Below are 27240 nucleotides of genomic sequence, written 5' to 3' on the forward strand. Positions count from 1 at the left end.
TCTTAATCAGGATATTAATAAGGAACTAGCAGTTTATGAAGCTTTTGGAATAATCCACCAATTTTTTAAAATTAAACACTATCTAAAGATTTGCATCGAAGCGTTTTTTTTTGATAGTGATTTTAATCACTGTCAGATATCATTATACTTGATCCAACTATGCCACGTCACCACTGTGCCGCGACCCCCCTGTGCTGGGTTTTTTTTTTTTGAGTTTTTTCCAAATTTCAATTTTTAGACATTTTAATTCTCTAGCTATAAGTATAGAATTTTTTCTAATTAAAATGAAAATAAGTAGAACAATTATTGATGGAATATTAGTTTCAATACTTAACATAATATGTTATAATAAAATGTAAAAAAATTATATTATAATCTGATTTATTTTCTGTATTGCTGTATAAAAAAATTTAATTGAATTACAACTATATATTATTCTGTATTTATTATTTATACTTAATAACTAAATATAAATAACTTATTAAGAAAAAATATCAAAAATTAAGAAAATAATACTAGTAATTGTTTCATGACAGGAACCCAATTTTCTTTTTTTTCCGTTGAAAATTTAGTATGTTTTATACTACGTATTCTCATCCAATTAGATTTAAATTTTTCTCATACTACATGTATTTTCAAATCCTTGATATTATTTTAACAGAAATTAACATTAACTCAGTCACCCTATATATATTTATATGTGTATTTAAGATGTCGTAATAGACTTAACGTTATGCTTATACTAATATTCTACGAATTTGAGAGTATTAACTACAAATTAAAACAAAAAGCTAATGATCCAGGTGTCAAAGCTATTTTGTAAAAAAATATACAAATTTTTACATGCAATAACATACCTCTAATTTGGATAAATTTCTGTCTGTCAAATTTTCAATATTGGCCAAATAGTTGTTTAAATTATTAAATACTTCAAGTTCTGCTTTTAATTCGTTATAGAATTTAATGAGCTAAAAATATGTAGATGACTAAAGTAATAGGCTTTTAATTAGTTAAAGTAATTAGCTAAAGTAATGGGTTTCAAATAGTTTTGACATACAGGCTCCGAAGATAGAATATCTTCCATAGGATTGTTTTTTTCATTAATTAATAAGTTTTGATCATATTGGTAGTCATTTGAATATTGTTTTTTAATGAAAATTTCACAGTTAATATTATCTAAATCTCCATGGAATTTTGATTTGATGATTGAAGGTTTTATAGTTGTAAATTGGTCATTAAGTGTAAACTTACTGGTATTTTGATTAGTTTCAGTTGATTTAATGTCACATACTATTTTTGAACTATTAAATACATAATTATATTTACTGGAAACATCTTCTTTATTAGAAGAAGAATCAAAATTTAATATTTGATTTTTATTATATTGTTCTAAGTATTGAGAATCTTTTGAAATATAAGTAGGATTTGTATTAGAAAATTGTATCCGAGTAGTATTTTCTCTCGGCTTAAAATCATTATCATCACTAAAAGGCTTGTTTGACGTAGGTACTAAATAATTATTTTTACCTAAATCACAAAAATCTGTCTTGCGATTAATTTTTGATAAACGCTGTTTACATTTTAATATAGATATAAATTTCATAGGAGACGATTTCAGTTTATTGGACAAATATTTTGAATTATTAGTGTGTTCTATTGTATGATTATATTTTGTATAATGTAAACTATTGAGACTATTATTTGTAATTATTGGCTTTTCAATAATAGTTGAAGAATTATTATTGTTATTCAAGTCTTTCATAGAACAACATGAAGAATTTGAGTTTAAAATTGCAGTATTTGTATCTAATAAATCAACGTTAATATTAGGAATACAGTTGCAAGCAGTTTTATCATAATTTTTTTGTTTTATCATTTTGTATTTTCGATAAAACTGTTGAATAATCTTAGCAGCATGAATACGTCTTTCTGAAAAATTGAATAAAAATTAAAAATTTTTTTTTATACACTTTAAGTGAATGTTAATTGAGGGTTATAAAAAACATTTTTAAGTACATTAATAGTAATGATAATTTATTTGCTAAATGTAAAGAACATTAACAATTAAATTATGTTTATAATTTTCCTTAAAATAACAATAAAATACAAAATATTTTTTTTTGTAATTCATAATTTATGTANAATGAGTGGTTGTCTTGTTGTACATTAAAATTCTTATTTTTAAAATTGCAATGCAGCATAAAAAGAAAATAACATTATTCTGCGTTTCCCTAATAATCATATTCTTTATAGGTAACATTATGTTCCATTTGAGCTTTTTTTATAAGTGCTCCTTGTAGCGTTGAAGGGATTTTAAATTTTGTGCTTGTCTTGTAAAATATCGAATAAAAGGTTTTTTAAACTATTTTGTATTTTTACGGTGTTCTGAATTATTTAAATAATACGTATTCTGAATACTTTATTTTTTTTTTATATTTAAATATAATACAATGTACCTAATAACTGGGAAACCAAATAAAAAATAAAATAAAAATTGCTGAAATATTTTGTCATGCAGATAATATTACTTTAGCATTGTCAATGTTCGGAATTATTTTTGAAAATGTTAATATGTCTAAAGGAAGAGGGTCATTTAGCAAAAAAATAAATCGATCAAATTCTATTTCAACCGAAAAATATTTCAATTGATCAATTTTTCAGTCAAAATATATTCATCGAAAATATTTCAGCAAAATGGCATTTTATATATGGCAATAATAAAATATTAAGTAATTTAGAAAAATGTTTACAATTATGAACAATATTGCTCGAAATGAATATTTTATAAAATGAAGAGAAAAGTAATTGGATAATTGAAAAAATGTAAGTATAAGTCAAAATAACACGAACTATATCCAGTTGCAAGAGATTCCCCATTTTCCATGCTATTTTTAATTTATTGAATTTACTACTTTAAAAAATTATGCTGCATTCTTATTATTAAGGAAATTATCTCACATAACAGTATTGCCAAAAACGGGTGATTTAGATTTTTTTTTTCACAAATAATTATTCGGTCAAATTGTATTCGACCAAATATAAATCAAATTAAATTGCGTTTATAATAATCCTCTCAATTAATTGCAAAATAATTACAATAATGTAATATATTTTTTTACTTTATTTAGTTACATATACTTGATTTATTAGCTACTGATTACTTTTTAGCGTGATCTCTTATTACTTATAGAAGTATCGAGTTGAATTTTTTAAATGACATTATACATAATTATTTAATAAAGGCTATTATATCAATATAAATTTTCATTATAATATCAATAAAAATCGAATATCAATTTAAGAAGTATTAAGCTTTTTGTGTATCAAAAAAAAATTTTTGATTTTTATTATCTTAAATTTACTAATTCAGTCCATTACTATTTTTAATCTATGTCAAATTAAATGTTTTAAAACAAACTTCAAAGTTTTGATGTAAAAATCGAAATATGTAATAAATTGTACAAGCATTTGATGAGTCGTCAGAATGTTTTAAGATAAAGTTAAATTTATTATAAATTTATTTAAAAGTTTGAGTATAGGATAGATACAGGGCCTTCCCGTGAGGTGGGGTGTTACACCCCCTTACCATTGGAAAAATTTAATCGTTTTAGTTGGTAATTTTTAATATAAGTGGATACTCACATAAAGTAATTAAATATTTTTCGTACAATTTAAAAAAAGATATGTTATTCATAAATATTAATTTGTCACCCTGTATATGTTTAGATTCGGGATAACCTTGAATAGATGATATTAAATTGTATTAAATTATACAATATCAGATTAAATTAAAATATATTTCAACATTGTTATTAATAAAATATAATAATATGGATATTTTTTTAATTGTGGGAAGTATCAATAATTTTAGGATTGGACACTTTTCAACGGATAAAAATATGTTCACACAATTTTTAAAAATAATGACATTACAATTTAAAGATTTTTTATGAAAAATTTTTAAACAGTTTCTTCTAATAATTATTACTGCCATGAGGACAGCTAGTATTTTTAAACAATCAAGATTTGAATATTATGTAATATGGGAAAATGTTATTAATTTTTTTTCGCACGAATGACGAAAATTAAAGATTATGGAAAATTAAGAATATAAATTTTTTAAATTGTTTTATTATTTTATATGCTATTCATTATATAACATAAATACAATTATATAGTTTATATTAGAATATTAAAAAGAAAATGCAAACATTTTGTAGACCCTGAAATTAAAATAAATTTGAATTTAATATATTTAGATAATTAACACTGGCAGATGCTCTATTAACATTTGATTCAAACAAACTATTTTTTCAAAAATTAGTTTACTTTAGATTAATGTTGAATTAATTAAGAAATAATATTTTTTATAATAATAACTATAATAAAGAATGAAACATAATTAAAAAAATTAGTCTTATAAATTGATACAATTAAATAACTATCAATGAAATACATAATAATATAAAAATAATCATATTAATAAAAGTAATAGTAACATAAAAATGAAAAACATAAAATAGTAATATAAAAACTTCTTATAAGAAAAATAACAATAACCCAAGTAATTATTATGTTATACTTGGTATTTTCAAATTGAATTGTAGATCTAACTAAAAACTCAAATAATATTNCTTCCCGTGAGGTGGGGTGTTACACCCCCTTACCATTGGAAAAATTTAATCGTTTTAGTTGGTAATTTTTAATATAAGTGGATACTCACATAAAGTAATTAAATATTTTTCGTACAATTTAAAAAAAGATATGTTATTCATAAATATTAATTTGTCACCCTGTATATGTTTAGCTTCGGGATAACCTTGAATAGATGATATTAAATTGTATTAAATTATACAATATCAGATTAAATTAAAATATATTTCAACATTGTTATTAATAAAATATAATAATATGGATATTTTTTTAATTGTGGGAAGTATCAATAATTTTAGGATTGGACACTTTTCAACGGATAAAAATATGTTCACACAATTTTTAAAAATAATGACATTACAATTTAAAGATTTTTTATGAAAAATTTTTAAACAGTTTCTTCTAATAATTATTACTGCCATGAGGACAGCTAGTATTTTTAAACAATCAAGATTTGAATATTATGTAATATGGGAAAATGTTATTAATTTTTTTTCGCACGAATGACGAAAATTAAAGATTATGGAAAATTAAGAATATAAATTTTTTAAATTGTTTTATTATTTTATATGCTATTCATTATATAACATAAATACAATTATATAGTTTATATTAGAATATTAAAAAGAAAATGCAAACATTTTGTAGACCCTGAAATTAAAATAAATTTGAATTTAATATATTTAGATAATTAACACTGGCAGATGCTCTATTAACATTTGATTCAAACAAACTATTTTTTCAAAAATTAGTTTACTTTAGATTAATGTTGAATTAATTAAGAAATAATATTTTTTATAATAATAACTATAATAAAGAATGAAACATAATTAAAAAAATTAGTCTTATAAATTGATACAATTAAATAACTATCAATGAAATACATAATAATATAAAAATAATCATATTAATAAAAGTAATAGTAACATAAAAATGAAAAACATAAAATAGTAATATAAAAACTTCTTATAAGAAAAATAACAATAACCCAAGTAATTATTATGTTATACTTGGTATTTTCAAATTGAATTGTAGATCTAACTAAAAACTCAAATAATATTTGATCTATTTAACATTTTAAACTAAATTATTTTTTTCATTTATGATATATATACAAAGTTACTTCCTAATGTATTATATGTAATTTTTCTTTATTGAAAGAAAAAATTTTTTTTTTTTGAAAATTTAAAATTTAATTTTATAATGTTTCATAATCAAAACTTTTATTTTAGTTCAGTCATTACACTTTTATAGCTTTTTTAAAGTTAAAAATTTATTTTGTTATATTGCATGAATCAGACATATATAAATCATAATTATTACTATTGTTCTTATTCTATCAAATTAATTTAATTCGATTTAACAAAATTATTATAACTTAAATTAATTTATATCCTACTTTAGTCTCTAACTTTTTTATTTATTTATTTTAATTAATTATTTTTCAAATAAACAATTTAATAAAAACATGGTTTTTTGACAAAATTTGAGATAGGTGGTTGTTTTGCTGGAATCTTTCTTGAATTAAAAGATTCTTTTTAAAAAATATAGTATGTAAGCCTTTTTTAAACACATAATTATCTGATATTAATATGGTTAAATATATTTATGAGTTTGTGAATTAAAAAAATGAAATGTTTTTTTCTTTAAGAGTTTAAAAAAATGTTAATAACATATTTAGCTATAAAATTAGATTTGTAAACCAACTTATATAACCACTAATACTGAAATAACTTTTTTTCTTGATAAAATTACAACAAAATAATTACAAGTAAATTGAATTATAAAAATTTAAAAGTTATCTACCTTATTTGTTATGTTTTTATCTTTCAATTATTCATTGTTAAAAGCTAAATATTTATTTTTTATTATAGACTTTCTGAGTTAATTTTAAGTTACTTTATATTTATAAATAATGTTAAGACTTTTAAATGCTAACATACCACTGTTTTGTTTTTCATTGATCAAGTCACATTTTTTAAAATTTATATTTGATGAAGAAAAGGATTTTTCATTAATTAATTCTTTTATGTTTTTGAAGTGTTCAAACTTAGAGAAAAGAGTTTCTGGCTTTATAATTTTGCGCTGTGAATTGTCTGTAATAGATTATTAATTTATTAAAAGCAAAATACTCTTTACAGTAATTTTTTTAAATATTGTAGTATAAATTTGTCTTTTTATTGGTAAATTAAAATATTTGAACATTTTTAAAATATGTATCTAGAAATTTTATTTTATTCGAAAATAGGACTTTAATCCTGAATTAACTTGACACCTAATACTGTATTAATACCCAAATAAACAACCAAAACCGTACAGTATGCCATAAATAAAAAAAAGTTCAACACCAGTATTAAAAAAAAAAATTATTTAAAAATACTAGAAACCAAAATTAATGGATGTTAAAAAATTTATATTCTTTTGTATAACATTATAACATATTGACATAATACAACATAAATGTAAGCGCATAAATTGCATATACAAGGTGTGTTCGGAAAATAACCGAAATTTTCGTTTTTTTTTTGAAAAACATATTTATCCGTCAACATTAATGTTGTCGCCTTCAAATAGTCTCCATTAGATATTATGAACTTGTGCTAATACTTCTTCCGATCTTCGAAACACTTCTCAAACTTGATCTTTAGGATAGCCTTCAGCTTATTCAGCAATGCGCTTTTAATGTTATCTATGCTTGTAAAATACGGTCCTTTAAGGTTCTCTTTATTTTTAGAAATAGAAAAAAGTCACACAGAGCCATGTCTGGTGAATGTGGAAGCTAGGGCATCTTTACAGTATTGTTTTTGTCCAAAAATTTACGAATGAAGTGTGAGTAGGTGCATTATTATGGTGCAAATGTCATGAATCGTTTCGCTACAAATCTGGGTGTTTTTTCGGATTGCTTCACGCGAACGGCGTTGAACTTGTAGTTAGTAATTTAACGATTTCCGTTATTTTCTGAATACACCTTGTTTTCTCTCATTGAAAAAAATGGCAATTTATGCTAGTTCAAATTTCTATGTTATTTTTCTCGACTTAAAAAATGCAAAAGAATTTAAATAAGTTTAACTTTCTATGCTATATCAATTTATATATTATAATAATATAATATTAATTAAAATTAGTGTACTCCCTTTGTCAGGTATTTTTAAATAAAATAAAATACAAAACCCAGAATTTTAACACAAAAATAGCATATTTTTAAACACGGTAGTCATTTCCACTATGAATACAAATCCAGAGGTCAATTTTTTTTTTTTCAATTTAAAGTATATTACATAAGCTTTAATTTAAGACATATATAAAAGTGTCAGTATTTCCGGAACACTTTCAAAAGTTAAGTTAAAAATGTTAATTTTTTGTGAAAACGTTGCCATTTTGAAACCCTTCCTGTTGGCTGGAAATGAATCAAATGTGTCACAAAAATATACCAACAGATAGGTAAAGACCTAAGGTATTCATAAAAAAAATTATATTGATTCGGTCATTTTCAAAAAAGTTATGGCAGTTTTAAGTAAAAAAAAAATTGAAAAAATGTCGAAAATTGTAGTAATTAATTTGAGGACATTCGAAAATTCTAGAATATTCGACTGCCACATATTTTATTACACGTCCCATAAAATTTCTTAGCACTTGTACACAATGAAAGTCATTATCAAACATTGTACTTCATTAACACTTTCCCGCTTGAAAAAAAGATCATATCTGTTTGTAAATTTTTCAATTAAAAAGAAAAATTTTAGAATTCTATTCACCTTTGATATTTTCTTTTGGAGAAAACTCATTAATATTCTTTTCTGGTTGTGTTGATTTAAACTTTGGACTTAAATGCTAAACACAAAAATAAAAAATTAGAAGTCTTATAAAATCTAAAGAAATATATCTAATATTGCTTTAGGTGTTACTCTAATTTCAATTATTTTAAATCACTTTCCTTAGATCATATTCTAATAAAAATATTAAATATTTATACCTTTTTTTTCAAAGAAGCCTGTGCCAATTTTTTAGTAGTCTCTTTCAAATTGTCTAATCTTTTTTTGCGTTCTTCTAACTCCTTTTGCTTTTGCAATAACTGCAAATGATTTTTTCTAGCTCTTTCTCTTTTCTGTCTTGCCATAAATAATTTATTTTCATTGGTTTTATCGTACTGAGTACAACTTAAATTATCTGTAGTTTCTTCCGCATATCTTTGATCTATCTTTCTATTTATCAAGGTTATATATTTATTAGAATCTAAAAGAAAAAAATCATTTTTTACATCATTATTTTTCGTTTTTTATCCCATTGTTACTTTGTTTATCAAGTAATTTTTTTTCGTTTATAGTAGGAACTTGTGGTCTCATTTTTGATGGATTTATGAATAATATAAAATTTCCCCTACAAATCTACAATAAAGAGTAAATACATATACGATTACTTTAACTAACAAAAAGAGAATATTTCAAAATATAATTTTCATATGAAATTTTCTATATACTACAATAATTCAATTTATGTTAATAGGTCTAAACATATTTTCTAGAAATTTATTCTATAGATTTTCTAATTAATAAGTATTCATACATAATTTAATAGTTTCAACAGGGAATTGAAAATGCTTTTAAAAAATTACTTATTAATCAATTTATAAAAACTTTTGATTTTTACAAAAATATTATTAATATCAAAAATTTCATAGATAAATTTAAATTATTGATAAAAAAAAATAATAATTTTTCAACTGACTTGTATCTTTTAAAAATTTTTTTNGATTTTTACAAAAATATTATTAATATCAAAAATTTCATAGATAAATTTAAATTATTGATAAAAAAAAATAATAATTTTTCAACTGACTTGTATCTTTTAAAAATTTTTTTAAATTTTTTTCCGAAAAATCAATTACTTTAAAAATCCATAAAATGATCAAAAATTGATAAATTATTTATTACATTATTTTAATACTTTTGAAAAATATATATGAAAAATAAAGTAATAAATTAGAATTCAAATGAATAATACTTCTGTGTACTTACTACGGCAAAAAAAAATGTTTGACATAATAACTATATCAAAATATTTCTACGAGACAGTTCTAATTAAAATCTACAAGACGATTATAAAATCTTCAAACCATATGAAGGAAGTAAATATACATTCAAAAAAATTGTTAAATGAGTTATTTGTACATTATTTTCAACTAGATGGTTTTATGGAAAAATATAAATTTAATTAACAATATATTTACTTAATATCTTGTCACCAAGTTACTGCTGTAAAAATAATAAATAACCGTAACTATTGGATAGATGATGATATAATTCTTATTCTTTTTTAAACATCCATTTTTTTTAATAAAAAAAAAATTCTGTGTTATTACTATTTTATTTATGCATTAACGGATTCAAGGGGCACGCCATCCTGACAGTTTTTGCTCAACTAATTTTTTAAACGTCTATTATTTAAAAACTTATTATAAAAACAGATTTACCTAACTTTTTCAGAAATTTGATACACTACTTATACTCATCAAATTTCTTTTAAATTTAGAACAGTACTTCCAACACCAAAAGATGCTTTATGATATAAGCAACAATACTAAAGTATTTTTTTTTTCAAGTTTTAACTTGAAAATCATCATAAACCGATCAATAAGAAAATAATTTTAGTTAACTTAACTAAAATGAAAAGTCGGATATAAAAAGGTTAGTGATATAAAAATAAATTTAACTATACTTAATTTCAAGTATCATTAAATGAAAAGAACAATTAAGAATAAAACTATAAAGAGCACAATGATGTATACATCATTTGTTATTTGTAATTTTATCGATAGATAGTATATTCAAAATGGTATAGAGAATTAGTACAACTGTGTTTTTTATTTGTTTAGGCCCTGATAAGTATAAATATTATAAAAGAAAATGATTTTTAATTAAAAATATATATAAGGTTTTTAGTTAAGAAAATTATTAATATTGTTTTTAAGTATTGTTAAAATAAAATATTAAATGCATTTCTTCATTTTCCATGCTAAACAAATAAATCTTGGTAAGAAAACTTGTATATTTTCATCAATTTAAGCTTGTTATAGTTTGTTTCTTAAGTCCTCAACCTTGTTACCGCTTGGCACTATCACATAATTTAAACTATAGATAGTTATTCGATTAATAAATTTTATGAGTTAATAATCTAGATCAATCAATTATTATTAATTTGTAAGTCATCAAATTAAAATGATCCTAATGCAATACTCTTATTGGAATTAACCTGTGATGAAATTTTTATTTTAAATAATTTCAAAATAAAATCAGTTGATTGGATAAAAAAAATTTAAGAACAGAGTTGTTTATATTATTTTATTTTTATCATAACATCTAATTATAAAAGGGGTCCCATTAAAAGAAATTAATTTTTAAGATTATTTATCTCTGGAGTAATGAACAATAAAGTTATTTAACTATATATAATTGTAGTTTTTTGAATCAAACATTATTATCCTTTACAAAAATTAAAGATATTCATTAGTTTCCGATTAAATGAATGGCTTATCCTTAATTTTATAGTACTATTTTATAGTATATTTATTGTATCCTTACTATACTCTATGTAGTAACAATTCTTATCTTTTCTTTGATAGTACTTACTTTGATAGTAAAAATATACTTTAAATTTTTATTTAAATTCAACACAAACTTAAATGTTATTTTAGCTTTGATGCTAAGCAAGCTGAGAAGGTATTAATTTTATTTTGTGTCTGGTGTGTTTATTTTTTGTGTCTGTGCCACCTTTTCTCAGTTCTCGGTGGACCGATTTTCTTCGACGATACGTCAAAAGATCACAAATCGTATCTAGTTGAAGACATTACCCTTAAAAATTGAAAAAATTTCCCCCGTTCCCCGTAAATAGGGGAAACTTCCAAAAAAATTACAAATTTAAAAATTGCTAATTTTCGAAATTTTCGAAATTTTTTTTACAAATAACCAAATCAATATATTTTTTTTTTTATAGATCCTTGATGTCTTAACCTATCATTTGGTATATTTTTTCTATAAATCTGATGCCTTTACCAACACACAGGGTGGGGGGGTTAAAATGACAACTTTTTCACAAGAAATTAACATTTTAAACTTAACTTTTGAAAGTGTTCCGAAAAGTCTAACACTTTTATATATATCTTAAATTAAAGCTAATGTAATATACTTTATTATAGAAAAAAAAATTTCAGACTTTATTGTGTCTTCATGGTGATAATGACTACCAAATGCTATTTTCGTGTGAAAATTCTGGATTTTATTTTTATATTTTTAATTTTATAATGCTTTAACTTATTGAAAAGTGATACAATTTATTTATGAGAAATAATATTTATATCCATTTTTCATTCGACATACTTTATCTTAATCAGGATATAAATAAGGAAATAGCAGATCATGTAGCTTTTGTAATAATCTATAAATTTTTAAAAATTAAACACTATCTACAAATTTGTAGACCTTAAATTAAAGCTTATGTAATATACTTTAATTAAAAAAAAAAAAATTTGACCTTTGATTTGTCTTTATGGTAAAAATGACTACCGTATTAAAAAAATGCAATTTTTGTATTAAAATTCTGGGTTTTGTATTTTATTTTATATTTAAAATACCTGACAAATGGAGTACACTGATTTTTATAAATATTATATAAATCAAATTAATATAGCATAGAAAGTTAAACTTATTTTAATTTTTTGCTTTTTTAAGTCGAGAAAAATAACATTGAAATTCAAACCAGCTTAAATTTCCATATTTATCTATCGACAGAAACGACGTATGGTTGTTGATTCGGTAACAATTGTGTATAACGTTCTTGGGGGTACAGGTTTCCAACACGTGTTTGGCAAGGAATTTTTTGCATTTTTTCATAATTCTTTTTAAATTTTCAAATCGTTTGATTTTTATCAAATTTCAATATTATTCATATTAATTCATAAATAATCATACGATTATTCATATTAATATTATTTAACAATGTGTTTTTTTTGTGGCTGCGATTTATTTTTCCAATCCTCAATTAACCTACTTTTGTCAATGATATGTCAAATGATTACAATTTGTATTTAGTTGAAGATATTATCTTCAAAAATTGAATGATAAATCCCTTAATCAAATAAAAAGTTCCTTAAACAGCTTTATCCACACAATCAATTAAAATCATTATAATGTTTTCAAAGTATTTATTGATGAATCAAGTTCAATATCATAGGTTTCAATTACAAAATGACATAATTTTACTTTGAAATTTAATAATTTGTTTACTCTATTTGTGTGTTCTACTACTAGACTATAATATTACATTAGTTGATAGATTAGTAGATTATAAATAGATGATTTTAATTGATTGTGTGGAGAATGTAGAATTAGTAACTGTTTAATTAATAAATTAGAATTTTTTTTTCAATTTTTGAGTGTAATATCTTCAACTAAATATGAATTGTAATCATTTGACATATCATTGACAAAAGTAGGTTAATTGAGGATTGGAAAAATAAATCGCAGCCTTTAAAAAAACCCATTGTAAAATAATATTAACATGAATAAAAAAATTCTTCTTGAAATTTGATAACAATCAAATGAGTTGAAAATTTAAAATCGTACGTTTTTCTTGAACTTTGATATCCGTTTTCACGGATATTAAGCTTTAATTTAAGGTATATATAAAAGTGACAGTCTTTCCGGAACATTTTCAAAAGTTAATTTTTTGTGAAAAAGTTGTCATTTTTAACCCCCCCCCTGTAGGCAGGTAAAGAGTCAGATTTATAAAAAAATGATATCAAATGAATGGTAAAGATATCATGCATTTAAAAAATATTATATTGATTTGTTCATTTTTGAAAAAGTTATGGCAACTTAAAATAAAAAGAAAATTGAAAAAATTTGTAATTTTTATGGAAGATTCCTCAATTTACGGGAACGAGGGAATTTTTTTAATTTTTGAGGGTAATGTCTTCGAATAGATGCGATTTGTAATCTTTTGGCTTATCGTTGAAAGAAATCGGTCCAGGGAAAGCTGAGAAAAAGTGGTAACAGACACAAAAAAAAACACATCATAGTAAAACCAATACCTTCTCAGCTTCGCATCGAAGCTAAAAATTGTTTATAAGACTTGTATTTTTTAAAGATATTACGTAAGACATAATTAGTCAATTACCCTGTAAGTAAAATTAAATATTATCCCTACAGAGTGTACAGATTATCATAAACCACTCGATTATTTGTAAAATAAATATAATATTGGAAAAATAAAATTTGATTTTTTTTGTTACATATAATTCTTGATTAATCAGCTAACAATTACTTTTAACTATTATTCCTTATAGTGTATTGATTATCGTTTGGTAACCTTATAAACCCTTAATTAATTTTAATTTTTAATTATACACCCTTAATTAATTTTAATTTTTCATTATACACTCTTAATTCGTCATAAATTTTCACTATTTCGCCCTTAATTCATTATCATTATTAATATACATCCTTAATTCATTTTAATTTTTAATTTTTTTTTTACAGCCGTTAGGTTAGTTAATACCATTGGTATATCCTGGGGAAAATTAAGTGCAGTGGTTTCCCGTTGCCTTCTGCACTGGGATCATGGTGCTTTTTCGCCACCGTAGAAGCGCACGCATGGTCACCCATCCGTTCACCTACAGCGGTAGCGCGGCATAACACTAAAGTTTTGTCAGCATATACATCTTTAATTCATTTTAATTTTTAATTATAGACCCTTAATTTGTTATAAATTTTCACTATTTCGCCCTTAATTAATTTTTATTATTCATATACATCCTTAATTTGTTTTAATTTTTCATTAATTAACATTAATAAACAAGCAAAATATGGTAAATGAATTATTTAAACTCACAAGAGATTTTTACAAAATATTGGTTCTACTAATCGACTTTGTAAGAGTATAATTATTCCCATTCCAAAGATGACGTCAGCTGAAAAGTGTGAAAAAAAGACACCCTTAATTCATGTCATATCATATACAAATATTGGAATAAAATTTTGAATAGCTTAAATTCTAAAAAATTAAAATTATGTTTTGTTGGGATTTTTTAAAAAGAGTGGGAATAATTATCAATTAATAATTGTAATAGTAGAATGAAAATTTAGTAAAATTAAAGAGTAAATAAATTAATATATATAATATTACAATTACTATAAAATTTAAATACTTATGACATGCTAGTTATTTGTTGGGTTAGGTTTGTCAGTAGATATCTACTAACTCTCTCAATTATTATACGGGTATACACTAATATTTCTAAAAAAAATTAATGTTTTTTATAAAAGTATAGAAACTGTAACAAGTTTAGCTTTCAATGTTTAATAAAATACGTAAAATTAAAAAATGGTTATTTTTAAATCATGATTTTGCTTGTTTGGTCGCTAAAACATATGTTTCTACGCACTACACTAGGCTAACCCCTAGTACAAGTATAATAATTATTATAGAATACTTTTTACAAATTTAAATAAAGTATGAATTAATAAACAAATACTTTACAGAATAATTTTTTGTATTTAAATTTCAATTATTATGAACAGCATTTTATGAATAAAAATCAGGTATAATTAAAAATGACATTTTATTGTTATGAAAAAAATTTACAAAACGTTAGGTTTGTTATGTTTTTTACATACATAAGTAAACAATTAATCCACTACATTATCTGTGATCGTCACATCAAAACTTTTTAGTAATGAACGAGCCACAGATTTTTCTATATACACTGATTTTATAGCATCATATAATTTATCAGGTATAGTTAGTTTTTTATTTAGTTTTGTTTGTATATTTGAGATCATATCGAAGAAATCTGAATAGCAAATTTTGTTTTCGTCCGGTGAATCTAAAAAAAATCAACATAAATTTTGTTATTTAGTTATTTTGAAATTGTGTAAAGTGGAGGGAGGTCATATATAAATATATGATAAAAGTTTTTGGGAGACTATAATAGTATAAGTGAATTGATCAGGGGGTTTACACATAATAACTTTTAAAATAAAATGTCAAATTCGAGGGCCTAGCACACAATGATACACAATGTTTACAAATGAAGAAAATTTAGAAAAAAGAATAAATAAAGAAATAAAGAAAAGTTAGCATTTTACATGTATTTTATTACTTTGAAACTAATTAAATGTTACATCACTTAAATTATGCAAATATCTCAGACCTAACTGACAATGCTTATAACTTTTGGCAAAGTTATCATTTTGTTGAATTTTTTTTTTAATAACTATTGCCTCTTTAGATTATATTTGAAGTATATATTTTATTATTTATCACTAATCAGAAAAAAAATGATTGTGAATATATATATATTTTGTTTTTAAATATACAGTTTTTAATCCTCTTTTTACTAAAAAATTTGATGAATCAATAACAATTTTGGAACAAGTATTCATTGAGAGTTACAAGCATCTAAAATAGAGTAGATGTGAGTTGTTAGTAGATACATACAAGCTGCACCCTCACTACATACCCACTCTATGTATTATGTTTTTCGAATCCATCCCAGTGGTCAAGGGTTAGGTTTTCAAAAAATTTATAAAAAATAAAATGGAAATGCCTAAGGTTTTTATATAAAAAAAAATATTTTGATTCGTTCATTTTTGAAAAATTTATAGCACTTTTAAGAAAAAAAAACGGTAGCACAGTGGGGTCGAGGCACAGTGTGGACGAGGCATAGATGGGACAAGTATAGATGATATCTGACAGTGATTAAAATCACTATCATAAGAAACGCTTCGATGCAAATCTGTAGATAGTGTTTCCTTTAGAGAAATTGGTGAAATATTTTAAAAGCAACATGAACTCTTATTTCTTTAATTATATCCTGATTAGTAGTTCTTTGATTTTAAAATATAATATATGAATAAATACTAATTATAGTTTTTAAATTTAGTATGAAATTGTGAGGCCAGCTATGATGTATGGTTCATAGTGTTGGGCGGTTGATAAGAAAGTAGAGCAGAGAATAAGTGTAGCAGAGATGAGAATGCTTAGTTGGATGAGTGGAGTGACTAGAGAAGATAGGATAAGGAACGAGCATATAAGAGGAAGTATAGGTGTTGCGTCAATCGTGGATAAGATGACAGAAAATAGACTTAGATTGTTTAGTCATGGTATGAGGAAAGAAGAATCGAAAGCTGTAAGAACAGTTATAGAAATGAATGTTGAAGGAAGAAGAGATAGAGGAAGACCAAAAAAGAGATGGAGGGATGCTATTGAATGCGATTTGAGGACAGCTGATGTGAGCGTAGAAGATGTGGGAGATCGTGTCAAGTGGAAGCTTAGGATAAGGGTGGCCGACCCCAAGTAGTTGGGATTAAGGCAAAGAAAAAGAAAAATATTACCAGATATTCCGGTGGCAATTGACATAATATGATTGTTATTTCGGAATGTACAATTTAGCGTTTAGTTGGGTTTAAATAATATAGCGTCAAATCAATTACCTACTCTATCGGTTGTATCTCAATATACACTACACTTTAATGATACAATAAATAAATAAACTCACACATACACACATATGCATTTATAACATTGTGTCTAATGTAAGTATAACATGATAAAAAGTAACCGTAAAATGAAAAAAATGGAATATAAATTTTATTACTCATATTAAATGTAATGTAACTCGAAAAATATTTGTTTAAATGAAAAAATATAAGATTATATTTTTATTTATAATTGTCTTTTAAACAACTTTTGTGCGAAACTTTTTTTTGTAAGTTAAATATTTTTTTTTGAGAAAATTAAGAAAGCTCATATTTTTGAACTTTTGCGAGGATTTAAAAAAAAAGCTCAATTCCAATCTTGAGGACTATTAGTATGTCATTATACATATTTTAATTCAACTTTTAAAAAAACAAAATTTTTTCCGCAATTTTTCCTTTGTTGACAGGCCTAGATGTCAATTTTAAACTTGTAATTGAGCTAAAAGTTATGGTAATATATTCAATTTATTTTACTATAAACTTTCATAAATCTTTATCAAAAATTTTTCATCAACTTTAAAGAACCAAAAAAATAGGTTAAAATTGAAAATTTGGACTGATTATTTTTAACATATTAAAAATCAAATCAGTAATAATTTGAAAACAAATTTTTTTTTCTTTTAATTATTATTTTATATATATAATTAGTAATAATATAAAAAATTAGAAGTGATAGAAATAGTCTACTTGCAGATTTGAAAACAACGCGAAAATTTGATTTAGAAAAGTATATTTTTGCTTCTGATGAAAGTTCCTTGTAGTCCAGTGCATTTTTTTATAGTAACAAACAGTTTTTATTGAAAATTATTGTATCAAGCCCTTTAAATTTTTATACACGTAAAAGTAAAGCAAAATATAACTTCTTTATTATTTTTATAATTTCTCCGTTTAAATTACAATATTAAATATCAATTTCATACTAAATTTAATAATTATAATTAGTATATATTCAAATATTATATTTTAAAATCAAAGAACTACTAATCATGATATAATTAAAGAAATAAGAGTTGATGTTGCTTTTGGAATAATCCACCAATTGCCTAATTAAAACAAAAAAAAAAAAAGTTTGTTGGGAATTTTTTCTGCTATTCTGCAAAATTACTCCTTCGTTGACTAGAATGAATCATTAAATAGAAAATTTTATGAGAATTAAAACAATGTTATTTTTAAGATTAATATGCAGTCAGAAAGTTTTATAATTATTATTTATTGTAAATTTATCAGAAAAACTCATTATTTTTTGCATTTTTATCGTAATAGAACACTTAAATAGAAATCATAGTAATCATTTCTAAGTAATTTTTGATATTTAAAAAGATTCTACTATTGAAATATCCAGAACTGAATTAATTTTAATGATTTACTTTAACTAAAAAAAAAAAAGTTAATATTTTGAATCCCTCTTGTGGGCAGGTAAAGGGTTAGATTTATAAAAAAAACCAAATGATAGATAAAGACATGCATCTAAATAAAAAAAAATATACTGATTTGGTCATTTTTGATAAAGTTATAACAATTAACAAAGTTATAAGTTTTATACACTGGACTACAAGGAACTTCCATCAGAAACAAAAATATACTATTCTAAATCAACTTTTCGCGATGTTTTAAAATGTGCAATTAGACTTTTTCTATAACTTCTAAGTTTTAATATTATTAAAAAATAGTTTTTACATATAAAAAAAAATAATTAAGAACAAAAAAAATTGTTTTAAATTAATACTGATTTGATATAATATTTAATATTAATTTGATTATTAATAAGTTAAAAATAAGGAAAATGACATATTTAACCTATTTTGTTAATCGTTTAAAGTTGATTGTTGTAAATGTTTATAATAAAAAAAAAAAATTTATTTTACCATAACTTTTAGCTCAATTGGTAAGTTTGACATTGACATAATTAAATAGAAAATTTTATGACAATTAAAAAAATTGTATCGTTAAGATCAATATGCAGTCAGAAAGTTTTATAATTACTATTTATTGTAAATTTATCAGAAAAGCTCAATATTTTTTTGCATTTTTATGGTAATAGATAACTTAAATAGAAGTAATAGTAATAATTTCCTAGGAACTTTTGTTGTTTGTTGAAAAGATTCTATAATTGAAATATTGAGAACTTAATTAATTTTAATGATTTACTTTAACTAAATGTACCAATCAAAACAAAGTTGTTAAAAAGATTTACTCAATTGAGTGTATTATAAAATTTGATTATATTTGTAAAAATCAATTGTTAATTCAGGAGAAAAAACAATCATTTTTTTTAGAAATGATTTATATAGCAACATGTTACAAAAAAAAATTGTAATATTATAGTCTAGTAGTAGCACACACAAATAGAGTAAAAAAATTATTAAATTACAAAGTAAAATGATTTAATTTTGTAGTTGAAACCTATCATATCAAACTTCATTCGTTAATAAATATTTTGAAAACATTAGAAATTAATGATTTTAATTGTCTTTATGGAGACGATGTAATAACTAACTGTTTAATTGATAAATTAGAATTTTTTTTTCAATTTTTGAGAGTAATATCTTCAACTAGATACGAATTGTAGTAATTTGACGTATTGTTGAAAAAAGTAGGTCAAGTTAGAGCAGAGAAAATAAATGATAGTCACAAAAAAATATCTTCTCGGCTTTGCATCGAAGCGAAAACTTAAAATATAGTAAAATAATTTTAATACGAATAAGAAATTTCTTCTTGCAAGGGGCGACTAAAGTGATGGGATCCTTGATCTTTATTGAAGTTATTGAATCTAAATGTGATAAAAATCAAACGAGTTAAAATTTATACTAACTTAAAAAGAATTAAGAAAAAATGCAAAAAATTCATTGCCATATGCGGGTTGGAACCTCGTACCCCAAGCGTGTAAAACATAAATTTTACCAACTCGGCAACCGTACGTTGCTTCCGGCGGTTGAAAAATTGGCTATTTAAGCTAGTTCAAATTTCAAAGTTATTTTTCTCGACTTAAAAGAAACAAACATATTTAAATAAGTTTAACTATCTATACTATATCAATTTTAATTTATATAATATTTATGAAAATCTGTACTCCCCTTGTCAGGTATTTTAAAATAAAATAAAATACAAAACCCAGAATTTTAACACAAAAATAGCATATTTTTGCATACGGTAGTCATTTTTACCATGAAGACAAATCCAGAGGTCAAATTTTTTTTTTTCACATTAAAGTATATTACATAAGCTTTAATTTAAGATATATTTAAAAGTGTCAGTATTTCCGGAATACTTTCAAAAATTAAATTGAAAATATCGTAGTAACAATACGCATGTTTAAAGTTTTGACCCCCCTTGTTAAAGGGGTATGATCCGATTTACAAAAAAAGCGTGCCAGATGAAAGGGGTATATCAATATTTATTATAAAAAAATAATAATATAGATCCATACATTTTTCCAAAAGTTATATAAAATATAAATTAAATAATATAACATATAAAATCGAGATTTTTTTCACGGAAATCGTACGTTTTTCTTTAACTTTGATGTCCGTTTTCACCACGAAGACAAGTCCAGAGGTCAAATTTTTTTTTTTCAAATTAAAGTATATTACATAAGCTTTAATTTAAGATATATATAAAAGTGTCAGTCTTTCCGGAACATTTTCAAAAGTTAAGTTGAAAAAGTTCTACTTTCTATACGCATTTTAAAAGGTTTGCACCCCCCCTGTATAAAGGGAAATGGTCCGATTTTAAAAAAAAGTATGTCGAATGAAAGAAGTATATATAAAGTATTTATCATTAAAGAATAAAGTTGATTCATGCATTTTTTAAAAAGTTATAGCAACATAATGTTAAAAAATGTAAAATATAATATCAAGAATTTTTTCACAAAAATAGCATATTTTTGCATACGGTAGTCATTTTCACCATGAAGACAAGTCCAGAGGTCAAATTTTTTTTTTTCAAATTAAAGTATATTACATTAGCTTTAATTTAAGGTATATATAAAATTGTCAGTCTTTCCGGAACATTTTCAAAAGTTAAGTTGAAAAAGTTAATTTTTTGTAAAAAAGTTACCATTTTGAAACCCTATCCTTTGGGCTGTTAAAGGGTCAAATGTTCACAAAAATATATAAAATGATAGGTGAGTCTCTAAGGTATCTATAAAAAAAAAAATTATATTGATTCGATCATTTTTAAAAAAGTTATGGCAATTTTAAGTAAAAAAAATTGAAAAAATATCGAAAATTAGCGATTTTTAAATTTGTAATTTTTTGGGGGATTTCCCCCGTTTACGGGGAACGAGGGAATTTTTTTCAATTTTTGAGGGTAATGTCTTCGACTAGATACGATTTGTGATCTTTTGACATATTGTTCATCAAAATCGGTCCAGCGAGAGCTGAGATTGAGCGTTCACAGACACAAAAAAAAAAATNTTCGACTAGATACGATTTGTGATCTTTTGACATATTGTTCATCAAAATCGGTCCAGTGAGAGCTGAGATTGAGCGTTCACAGACACAAAAAAAAAAATAAAAAAACACATCATAGTAAAATTAATACCTTCTCAGCTTCGCATCGAAGCTAAAATGTCAACATTTTCTTAAAAATTGTAATTTTTTTAGGGATTTCTCTCATTATTAAGAAAATTTTTTCAATTTTTAAGGGTAATGTTTTCAACTAGGTACGATTTGTGATCTTTTGACGAATCGTTGAAAAAAATCAGTCTAGTGAGAACTGAGAAAAAGTGGCAACAGACACAAAAAAATAAACACATTATAGTAAAATTAATAACTTCTCAGCTTTGCATCGAAGCTATATATTTTTAATTTAGTATCAGGAACCAAATTTATTGTTAAAGAAATTTTAATAAAACGATAATTGTATAAAAATTATATAAGCATTGTCAATCAGATATCCTGATGATTAAATGAATATAAAATTATCCAATCACTTAGTGATGATCAATTTTTTTATGTAATTTATGGAAACGTTTTTTTTTTTAATTTTTATAATTTGTATTACTAACGTAAATTTTAATAGAAAATGTACAACATAACAAAATAACTCATCGATTTTTTTTTTAAATACATGACTATTAGAACAAACATTGAGTAGTGCCAGTAATACACATTTTTCAAAGAAGAAATGTATTTTTACGCAACTATTTTTTGTATTGATTTTAAATCTGAAATTAGATTTTATTATCTCTAATTTTTTAAATATTTAAAATTAACAAAAGCCAAATAATTAAAAACAAAAAATATTATTTTTTCTCGTAATGATATATTTTGATTTTTGATATATTAATAATAAACTATGTAAAATTGTATGCAAAATATCACGTTTAATCTAATTTTTTTATTCTTTTAAAGATAATTTTACAATAATTTATTTTCAAAAAAGGTGAACTTTCAACCAACCAGTATAACTTTTTAAACTTTTTTTTGGCTCAACTTGTAAATTGAAATTTTTATGAGGATTGAAAAAATAGCATTGTTTATATTGATAGGTGATCAGGAATTTATACAATTACAATTAACTGCAAATTTATAAAAAAAAAACGGTAGCACAGTGGGGATGTGGCATACTTGTCCCAAGTATTTGGATACGGTAGCCATTTTCACAAAGAAGAAAATCTATACTTCGAATGTTTTTTTTTTTCATAGTATAGTTTATAATATAAGCTTAATTTAAGTTAAATAAAAGTGTCAATACTTCCGGAACATTTTCAAAAATTAAAATAAAAAATCTTAACTTGTGTGCAAAAATTGTTTTTTTGAATCCCCCCTGTGGGCAGGTTTAGAGTCTGATTTACAAAAAACTTATATCAAACAAAATAAAAATATCTATAGTTTCAATAGAAAAAAAAAATTATTTTAATTTGTTCATTTTTCAAAAAGTTATGGTAGTTTTAAGAAAAAAATTTCAAAAATTACTGATTTTTAAAATTGTATTTTTTTGGATATTTCCCTCGTTTGGTCTCGTCTTTAACTAGATACGATTTGTGATCTTTTGACTTATCATTGAAAGTAATCGGTCCAGTGAGAGCTGAGAAAAAGACAACAGACAAAAGAAAAACACATCATGGTAAAATTAATGCCTTCTCAGCTTCGCATCGAAGCTAAAAGTTCAAAATTTCGAAATTCATTATAAAATTTGTTTATTTAAATCGTAGCTTCAACTTCTAAGTACTTCTCTTTTATTTGTCGCTTCAATTGTCACCGAACAACTTTGCTGCTACACAAACAGTAGGCTAGTATGTTCCTGCCTCCTAATGAGGTATAAATATATTCATAATTTGTGAACTACTGATTAAAAAGCTATTATCGACCAGTTATTTTTTTAATAATTCTAATTGTTAGAATACATTCATGATTAATTTTTTTAGCGTTTAAATTAGATTAATATTCTATTGATTTATATATAAATATTTGTATTTAAAAAGTAAAGTTGATACCCTTATAAGGGATAAAGAATAAACATAAAAAATAATTAATCACTTAAAATTAGAGAAATATATACTACTTAATAAAACTTAATAATTTTATTATTTTAAGAGAAATTTAGTAGCCAATGATTAAAAATATAATTAATAAGTCAGGAAATAAAGGCTTACGTATTTAAAATTTGTGTCAATGATTTATCGAATGAAAGAAAATAATAAAATATATTATTACCTTGTTTACTTATCTTATCTAACTCAATAATAACATCGACATCTTTAGAAGTCATGACACCATTTTTAATTACATCTTTCAAAATTTCCATCTTAAAATCGTTTGCTATTTTAACAACCTAAATGAATATCAAACACTATTATATAAAAGTAAATAAATTGCATTACAAATCAACCGGTGTCAGATCATTCAAAACCATAATCTTTCTAAATTATTGAGTTGGCTAATGTCACTTTATAAATATAAAAAAAATATAAGCTAGTTGGTCCAACCTTATTATAGTTAATATAGTGACAACATAATTATACAGATGATCGATTTTGGATAAGACACTTATTGAATCGCTACAACACGTGAAAGTTTAAATCTATTTGCTAGTGATATTTCAGTTTAAAAACAACATGAATTAAAGGAATCCATCAGGTTGATAGTATCAACCAAATTTGGGATTTTTCGATTTTTCGATTATTATTTATATTTTAACTAATAATTAAATATTTTTTAATGTGTATCATTAATTATATTGAATAGTATATTTTTATCAAAATACAAATGAAATAATTTTATTAGCTTTAAATGTAAAATGAATATTAAATTTTGCTTTCCTGAAAAGTAAGTAGTTGGTTGATACGTTTCTTTAATTCTGGAACCTCGAACAGAAGTGTTATTTTTTCCATTTTATAGACTAGTTTTTTTAGACCAAACTATTATTCAACATAAAGATATATTATCTTTGATATATCTGATATGTATTATAATACATTGAAAACTTCAAACACAATCCCAGAGAATTATTCAAACGTTGTAAATCATTAAAAAAAAAGAGAATTTTACCAGCCTTACATATGATAGAAGATAATAATGGTACCTTAATTACAAAACCAGAAAACATTGCCGAGGAATTAAAATGTACTTTGAAACTCTTTAACAGAGACTCATCAACGGAAATAAGCAACAAGACGACACAATATATTATACATCATTGAAGAAATATAATATGCAATCCAGACTCTAAAAAATAATAAGTATCCAAGAGGTGATAAAATTGTAGATGAATTATTGAAGTTAGGAGGATAAAATATAACCTAATTCAATAGATTTCATCCAAATTGTGGTCCGAAAACATTCTCTCAAGAAGACACGAAAGGTCCATCGTGGATTTTTAGCAACTTTCAACAATTGGGGACTATAAAAGCCGCCAGGTTTTATTGACAAAGGAGACTAGTGTTCCGACATTGTCTAGTAATCTTGTTTTTATAAATAACAATGTCACCATTAATTTTTATTCAAATATATATATATTTATTAAAATAATATTTGTATTTATATATCCGAGAATTGTTTGTGCTATGTTCATTTGAAATATTAATTATATCTAATTAGTCAACTAAGTGTTCTTATTTATTTCAACTAACTGTCTTTACGGCTTCAACCAAAAGCATTACTACCAAGGGTTCTCAGAACTGACCCCAAGAACAAATAAAAATTAAATTACTTATGGGTCAAATATTTGGTCGGCAACACTGGAATCGATCATTGATATGTCCAATTATCAAAAAAGGCAATCAAAATTAAGTTAAAAATTATAGAGAATAATAACATTGTTGACACACTAGGTATTAGGTGTTATCATTAGTCATACTTAAAAGATTGCAAATATATACAGATGAGATCGTAAGTAACGACCAAACCTTATGTTTATTAATAGATGCACATATTAATATTCAAGTTAACTATCGTATATTGTACACCATCTGTGTGGAATATTTGTGTTGATAACTATTATAAAAAGTTATTTGTGTCCTATTGAAACAAATTATTGATACTTTCACTATTAAAAAAATAAAATGAATCATAAAAATGTATTTTTAATATTAATTTTAAAACAGTTTTAATACGCAAACAATTGATAAGATAAAACAAATTATTGGAATAAAATTTCTAGTAATTTTTTTTTCTATCATAATATAAAATTAAAAACAGGAGTTCCCGTTTTAGAAAATTCATGTTAATATTTTTGAACACTTCTTCTTCTTCTTCCTCGCCTTAATCCCAACAACTTGGGGTCGGCCAATTTAACTATATATATTTTTTGTAGCGTTTTGAATTACATAATTTTTCTCTTTTCAAAAATTTAAAATTATCACTAATTTCTAAAAAAATATGTGTATTGCCCAAAATTAATCACCCCATATAGTTGGAAAATATTATATAGCTGAACCAACTATAAAAACCCAGCACAGGGGGGTCGAGGCACAGTGGTGACGTGGCGTAGATGGATCAAGTATAATGATATCTGACAGTGATTAAAATCATTATCAAAAAAAATGGTACGATGCAAATCTTTAGAACGTGTTTAATTTTAAAAAATTGGTGGATTATTCCAAAAGCTTCATAAACTGCTAGTTCCTTATTAATATCCTGATTAAGACAAAGTATGTAGAATAAAAAAGAGATTATTAGAAAATAGTATTTCCCATAAAAAAATTATATTGATCAATACACTTTTCAATAAGTTATAGCATTATAATGTTAAAAATGTAAAAAAAAAAATTGAGAATTTTCACACAATAATAGCATTTGGTAGCCATTTTCACCTTGAAGATAAAATAAAGTCCGAAATTTTTTTTTACCATTATAAAGTATATTACATTAGCTTTAATTTAAGATATATATAAAAGTGTCAGACCTTCCGGAACACTTTCAAAAGTTACGTTGAAAAAGTTCTACTTTCTATATGCATTTTTATGTTTTGAATCCCCCCTGTATTTAGGGAAATGGTCCGATTTAAAAAAACAGTATGTCGAATGAAAGATCTATATAAATACTACTTCTCATAAAAAAATTGTAATGATTCATACATTTTTCAAAAAGTTATAGCATAATAAAGTTAAAAATGGAAAATACAAAATCGAAAATTTTCACACAAAAATAGCATTCGGTAGCCATTTTCACCATGAAGATAAGATAAAGTCCGAAATTTTTTTTTTTCATGATAAAGCATATTACATTAGCTTTAATTTAAGATATATATAAAAGTGTCAGACCTTCCGGAACATTTTCAAAATTTAAGTTAAAAAAATTAATTTTTTGTGAAAAAGTTGTCATTTTAAATCCCCTCTTGTGGGCAGGTTAAGGGTTATATTTATGAAAATAATATACCAAATGAAAGGTAATGATATTATGCATCTATATAAAAAAGAATTATATTGATATGTTTATTTTTGAAAAAGTTATGGCACTTTTAAGTAAAAAAAATTGAAAAAATTTCGAAAATTAGCGATTTTTAAATTTGTAATTTTTTTGGAGGTTTCCCCCTTTTACGGGGAACGAGGGAATTTTTTTCAATTTTTAAGGGTAATGTCTTCGACTAGATACGATTTGTGATCTTTTGA

General features: G+C 23.6%; 2 protein-coding genes across 4 annotated transcripts in view; both read right to left on the bottom strand.

Moving 5' to 3' along the window:
* Positions 1-534: 534 nt before the first annotated feature.
* LOC126898978 (putative uncharacterized protein DDB_G0282499) lies at positions 535-9059 on the bottom strand. Of its 3 annotated transcripts, XM_050673420.1 has the most exons (7): positions 8945-9059; positions 8627-8886; positions 8409-8484; positions 6597-6749; positions 1058-1929; positions 858-968; positions 535-684 (listed from the first exon to the last, which is right to left on the bottom strand). In XM_050673420.1, exons 1-7 carry the CDS (start codon positions 8994-8996, stop codon positions 676-678), a joined length of 1533 nt encoding a protein of 510 aa, XP_050529377.1. In that variant the 5' UTR covers positions 8997-9059; the 3' UTR covers positions 535-675. The 3 variants fall into 3 exon arrangements, with proteins under 3 accessions (XP_050529377.1, XP_050529376.1, XP_050529378.1); XM_050673419.1 differs by having other exon boundaries at positions 535-968; XM_050673421.1 differs by lacking the exon at positions 6597-6749 and having other exon boundaries at positions 535-968.
* Positions 9060-15251: 6192 nt separating this feature from the next.
* The window catches only part of LOC126898989 (uncharacterized), a 15109-nt gene continuing 3120 nt past the window's right edge, over positions 15252-27240 (bottom strand). The window contains exons 2-3 of the mRNA XM_050673439.1: positions 23846-23963; positions 15252-15532 (exon numbers count right to left, since the gene is read on the bottom strand). Coding sequence (XP_050529396.1) covers positions 15336-15532; positions 23846-23963 — 315 coding nt within the window. The 3' untranslated portion in view covers positions 15252-15335. The remainder of the gene's footprint in view (positions 15533-23845; positions 23964-27240) is intronic.

The sequence above is a fragment of the Daktulosphaira vitifoliae genome, unplaced genomic scaffold (assembly GCF_025091365.1).
Source record: "Daktulosphaira vitifoliae isolate Bord-2020 unplaced genomic scaffold, ASM2509136v1 Scaffold_2, whole genome shotgun sequence".
NCBI lineage: Eukaryota > Metazoa > Arthropoda > Insecta > Hemiptera > Phylloxeridae > Daktulosphaira > Daktulosphaira vitifoliae.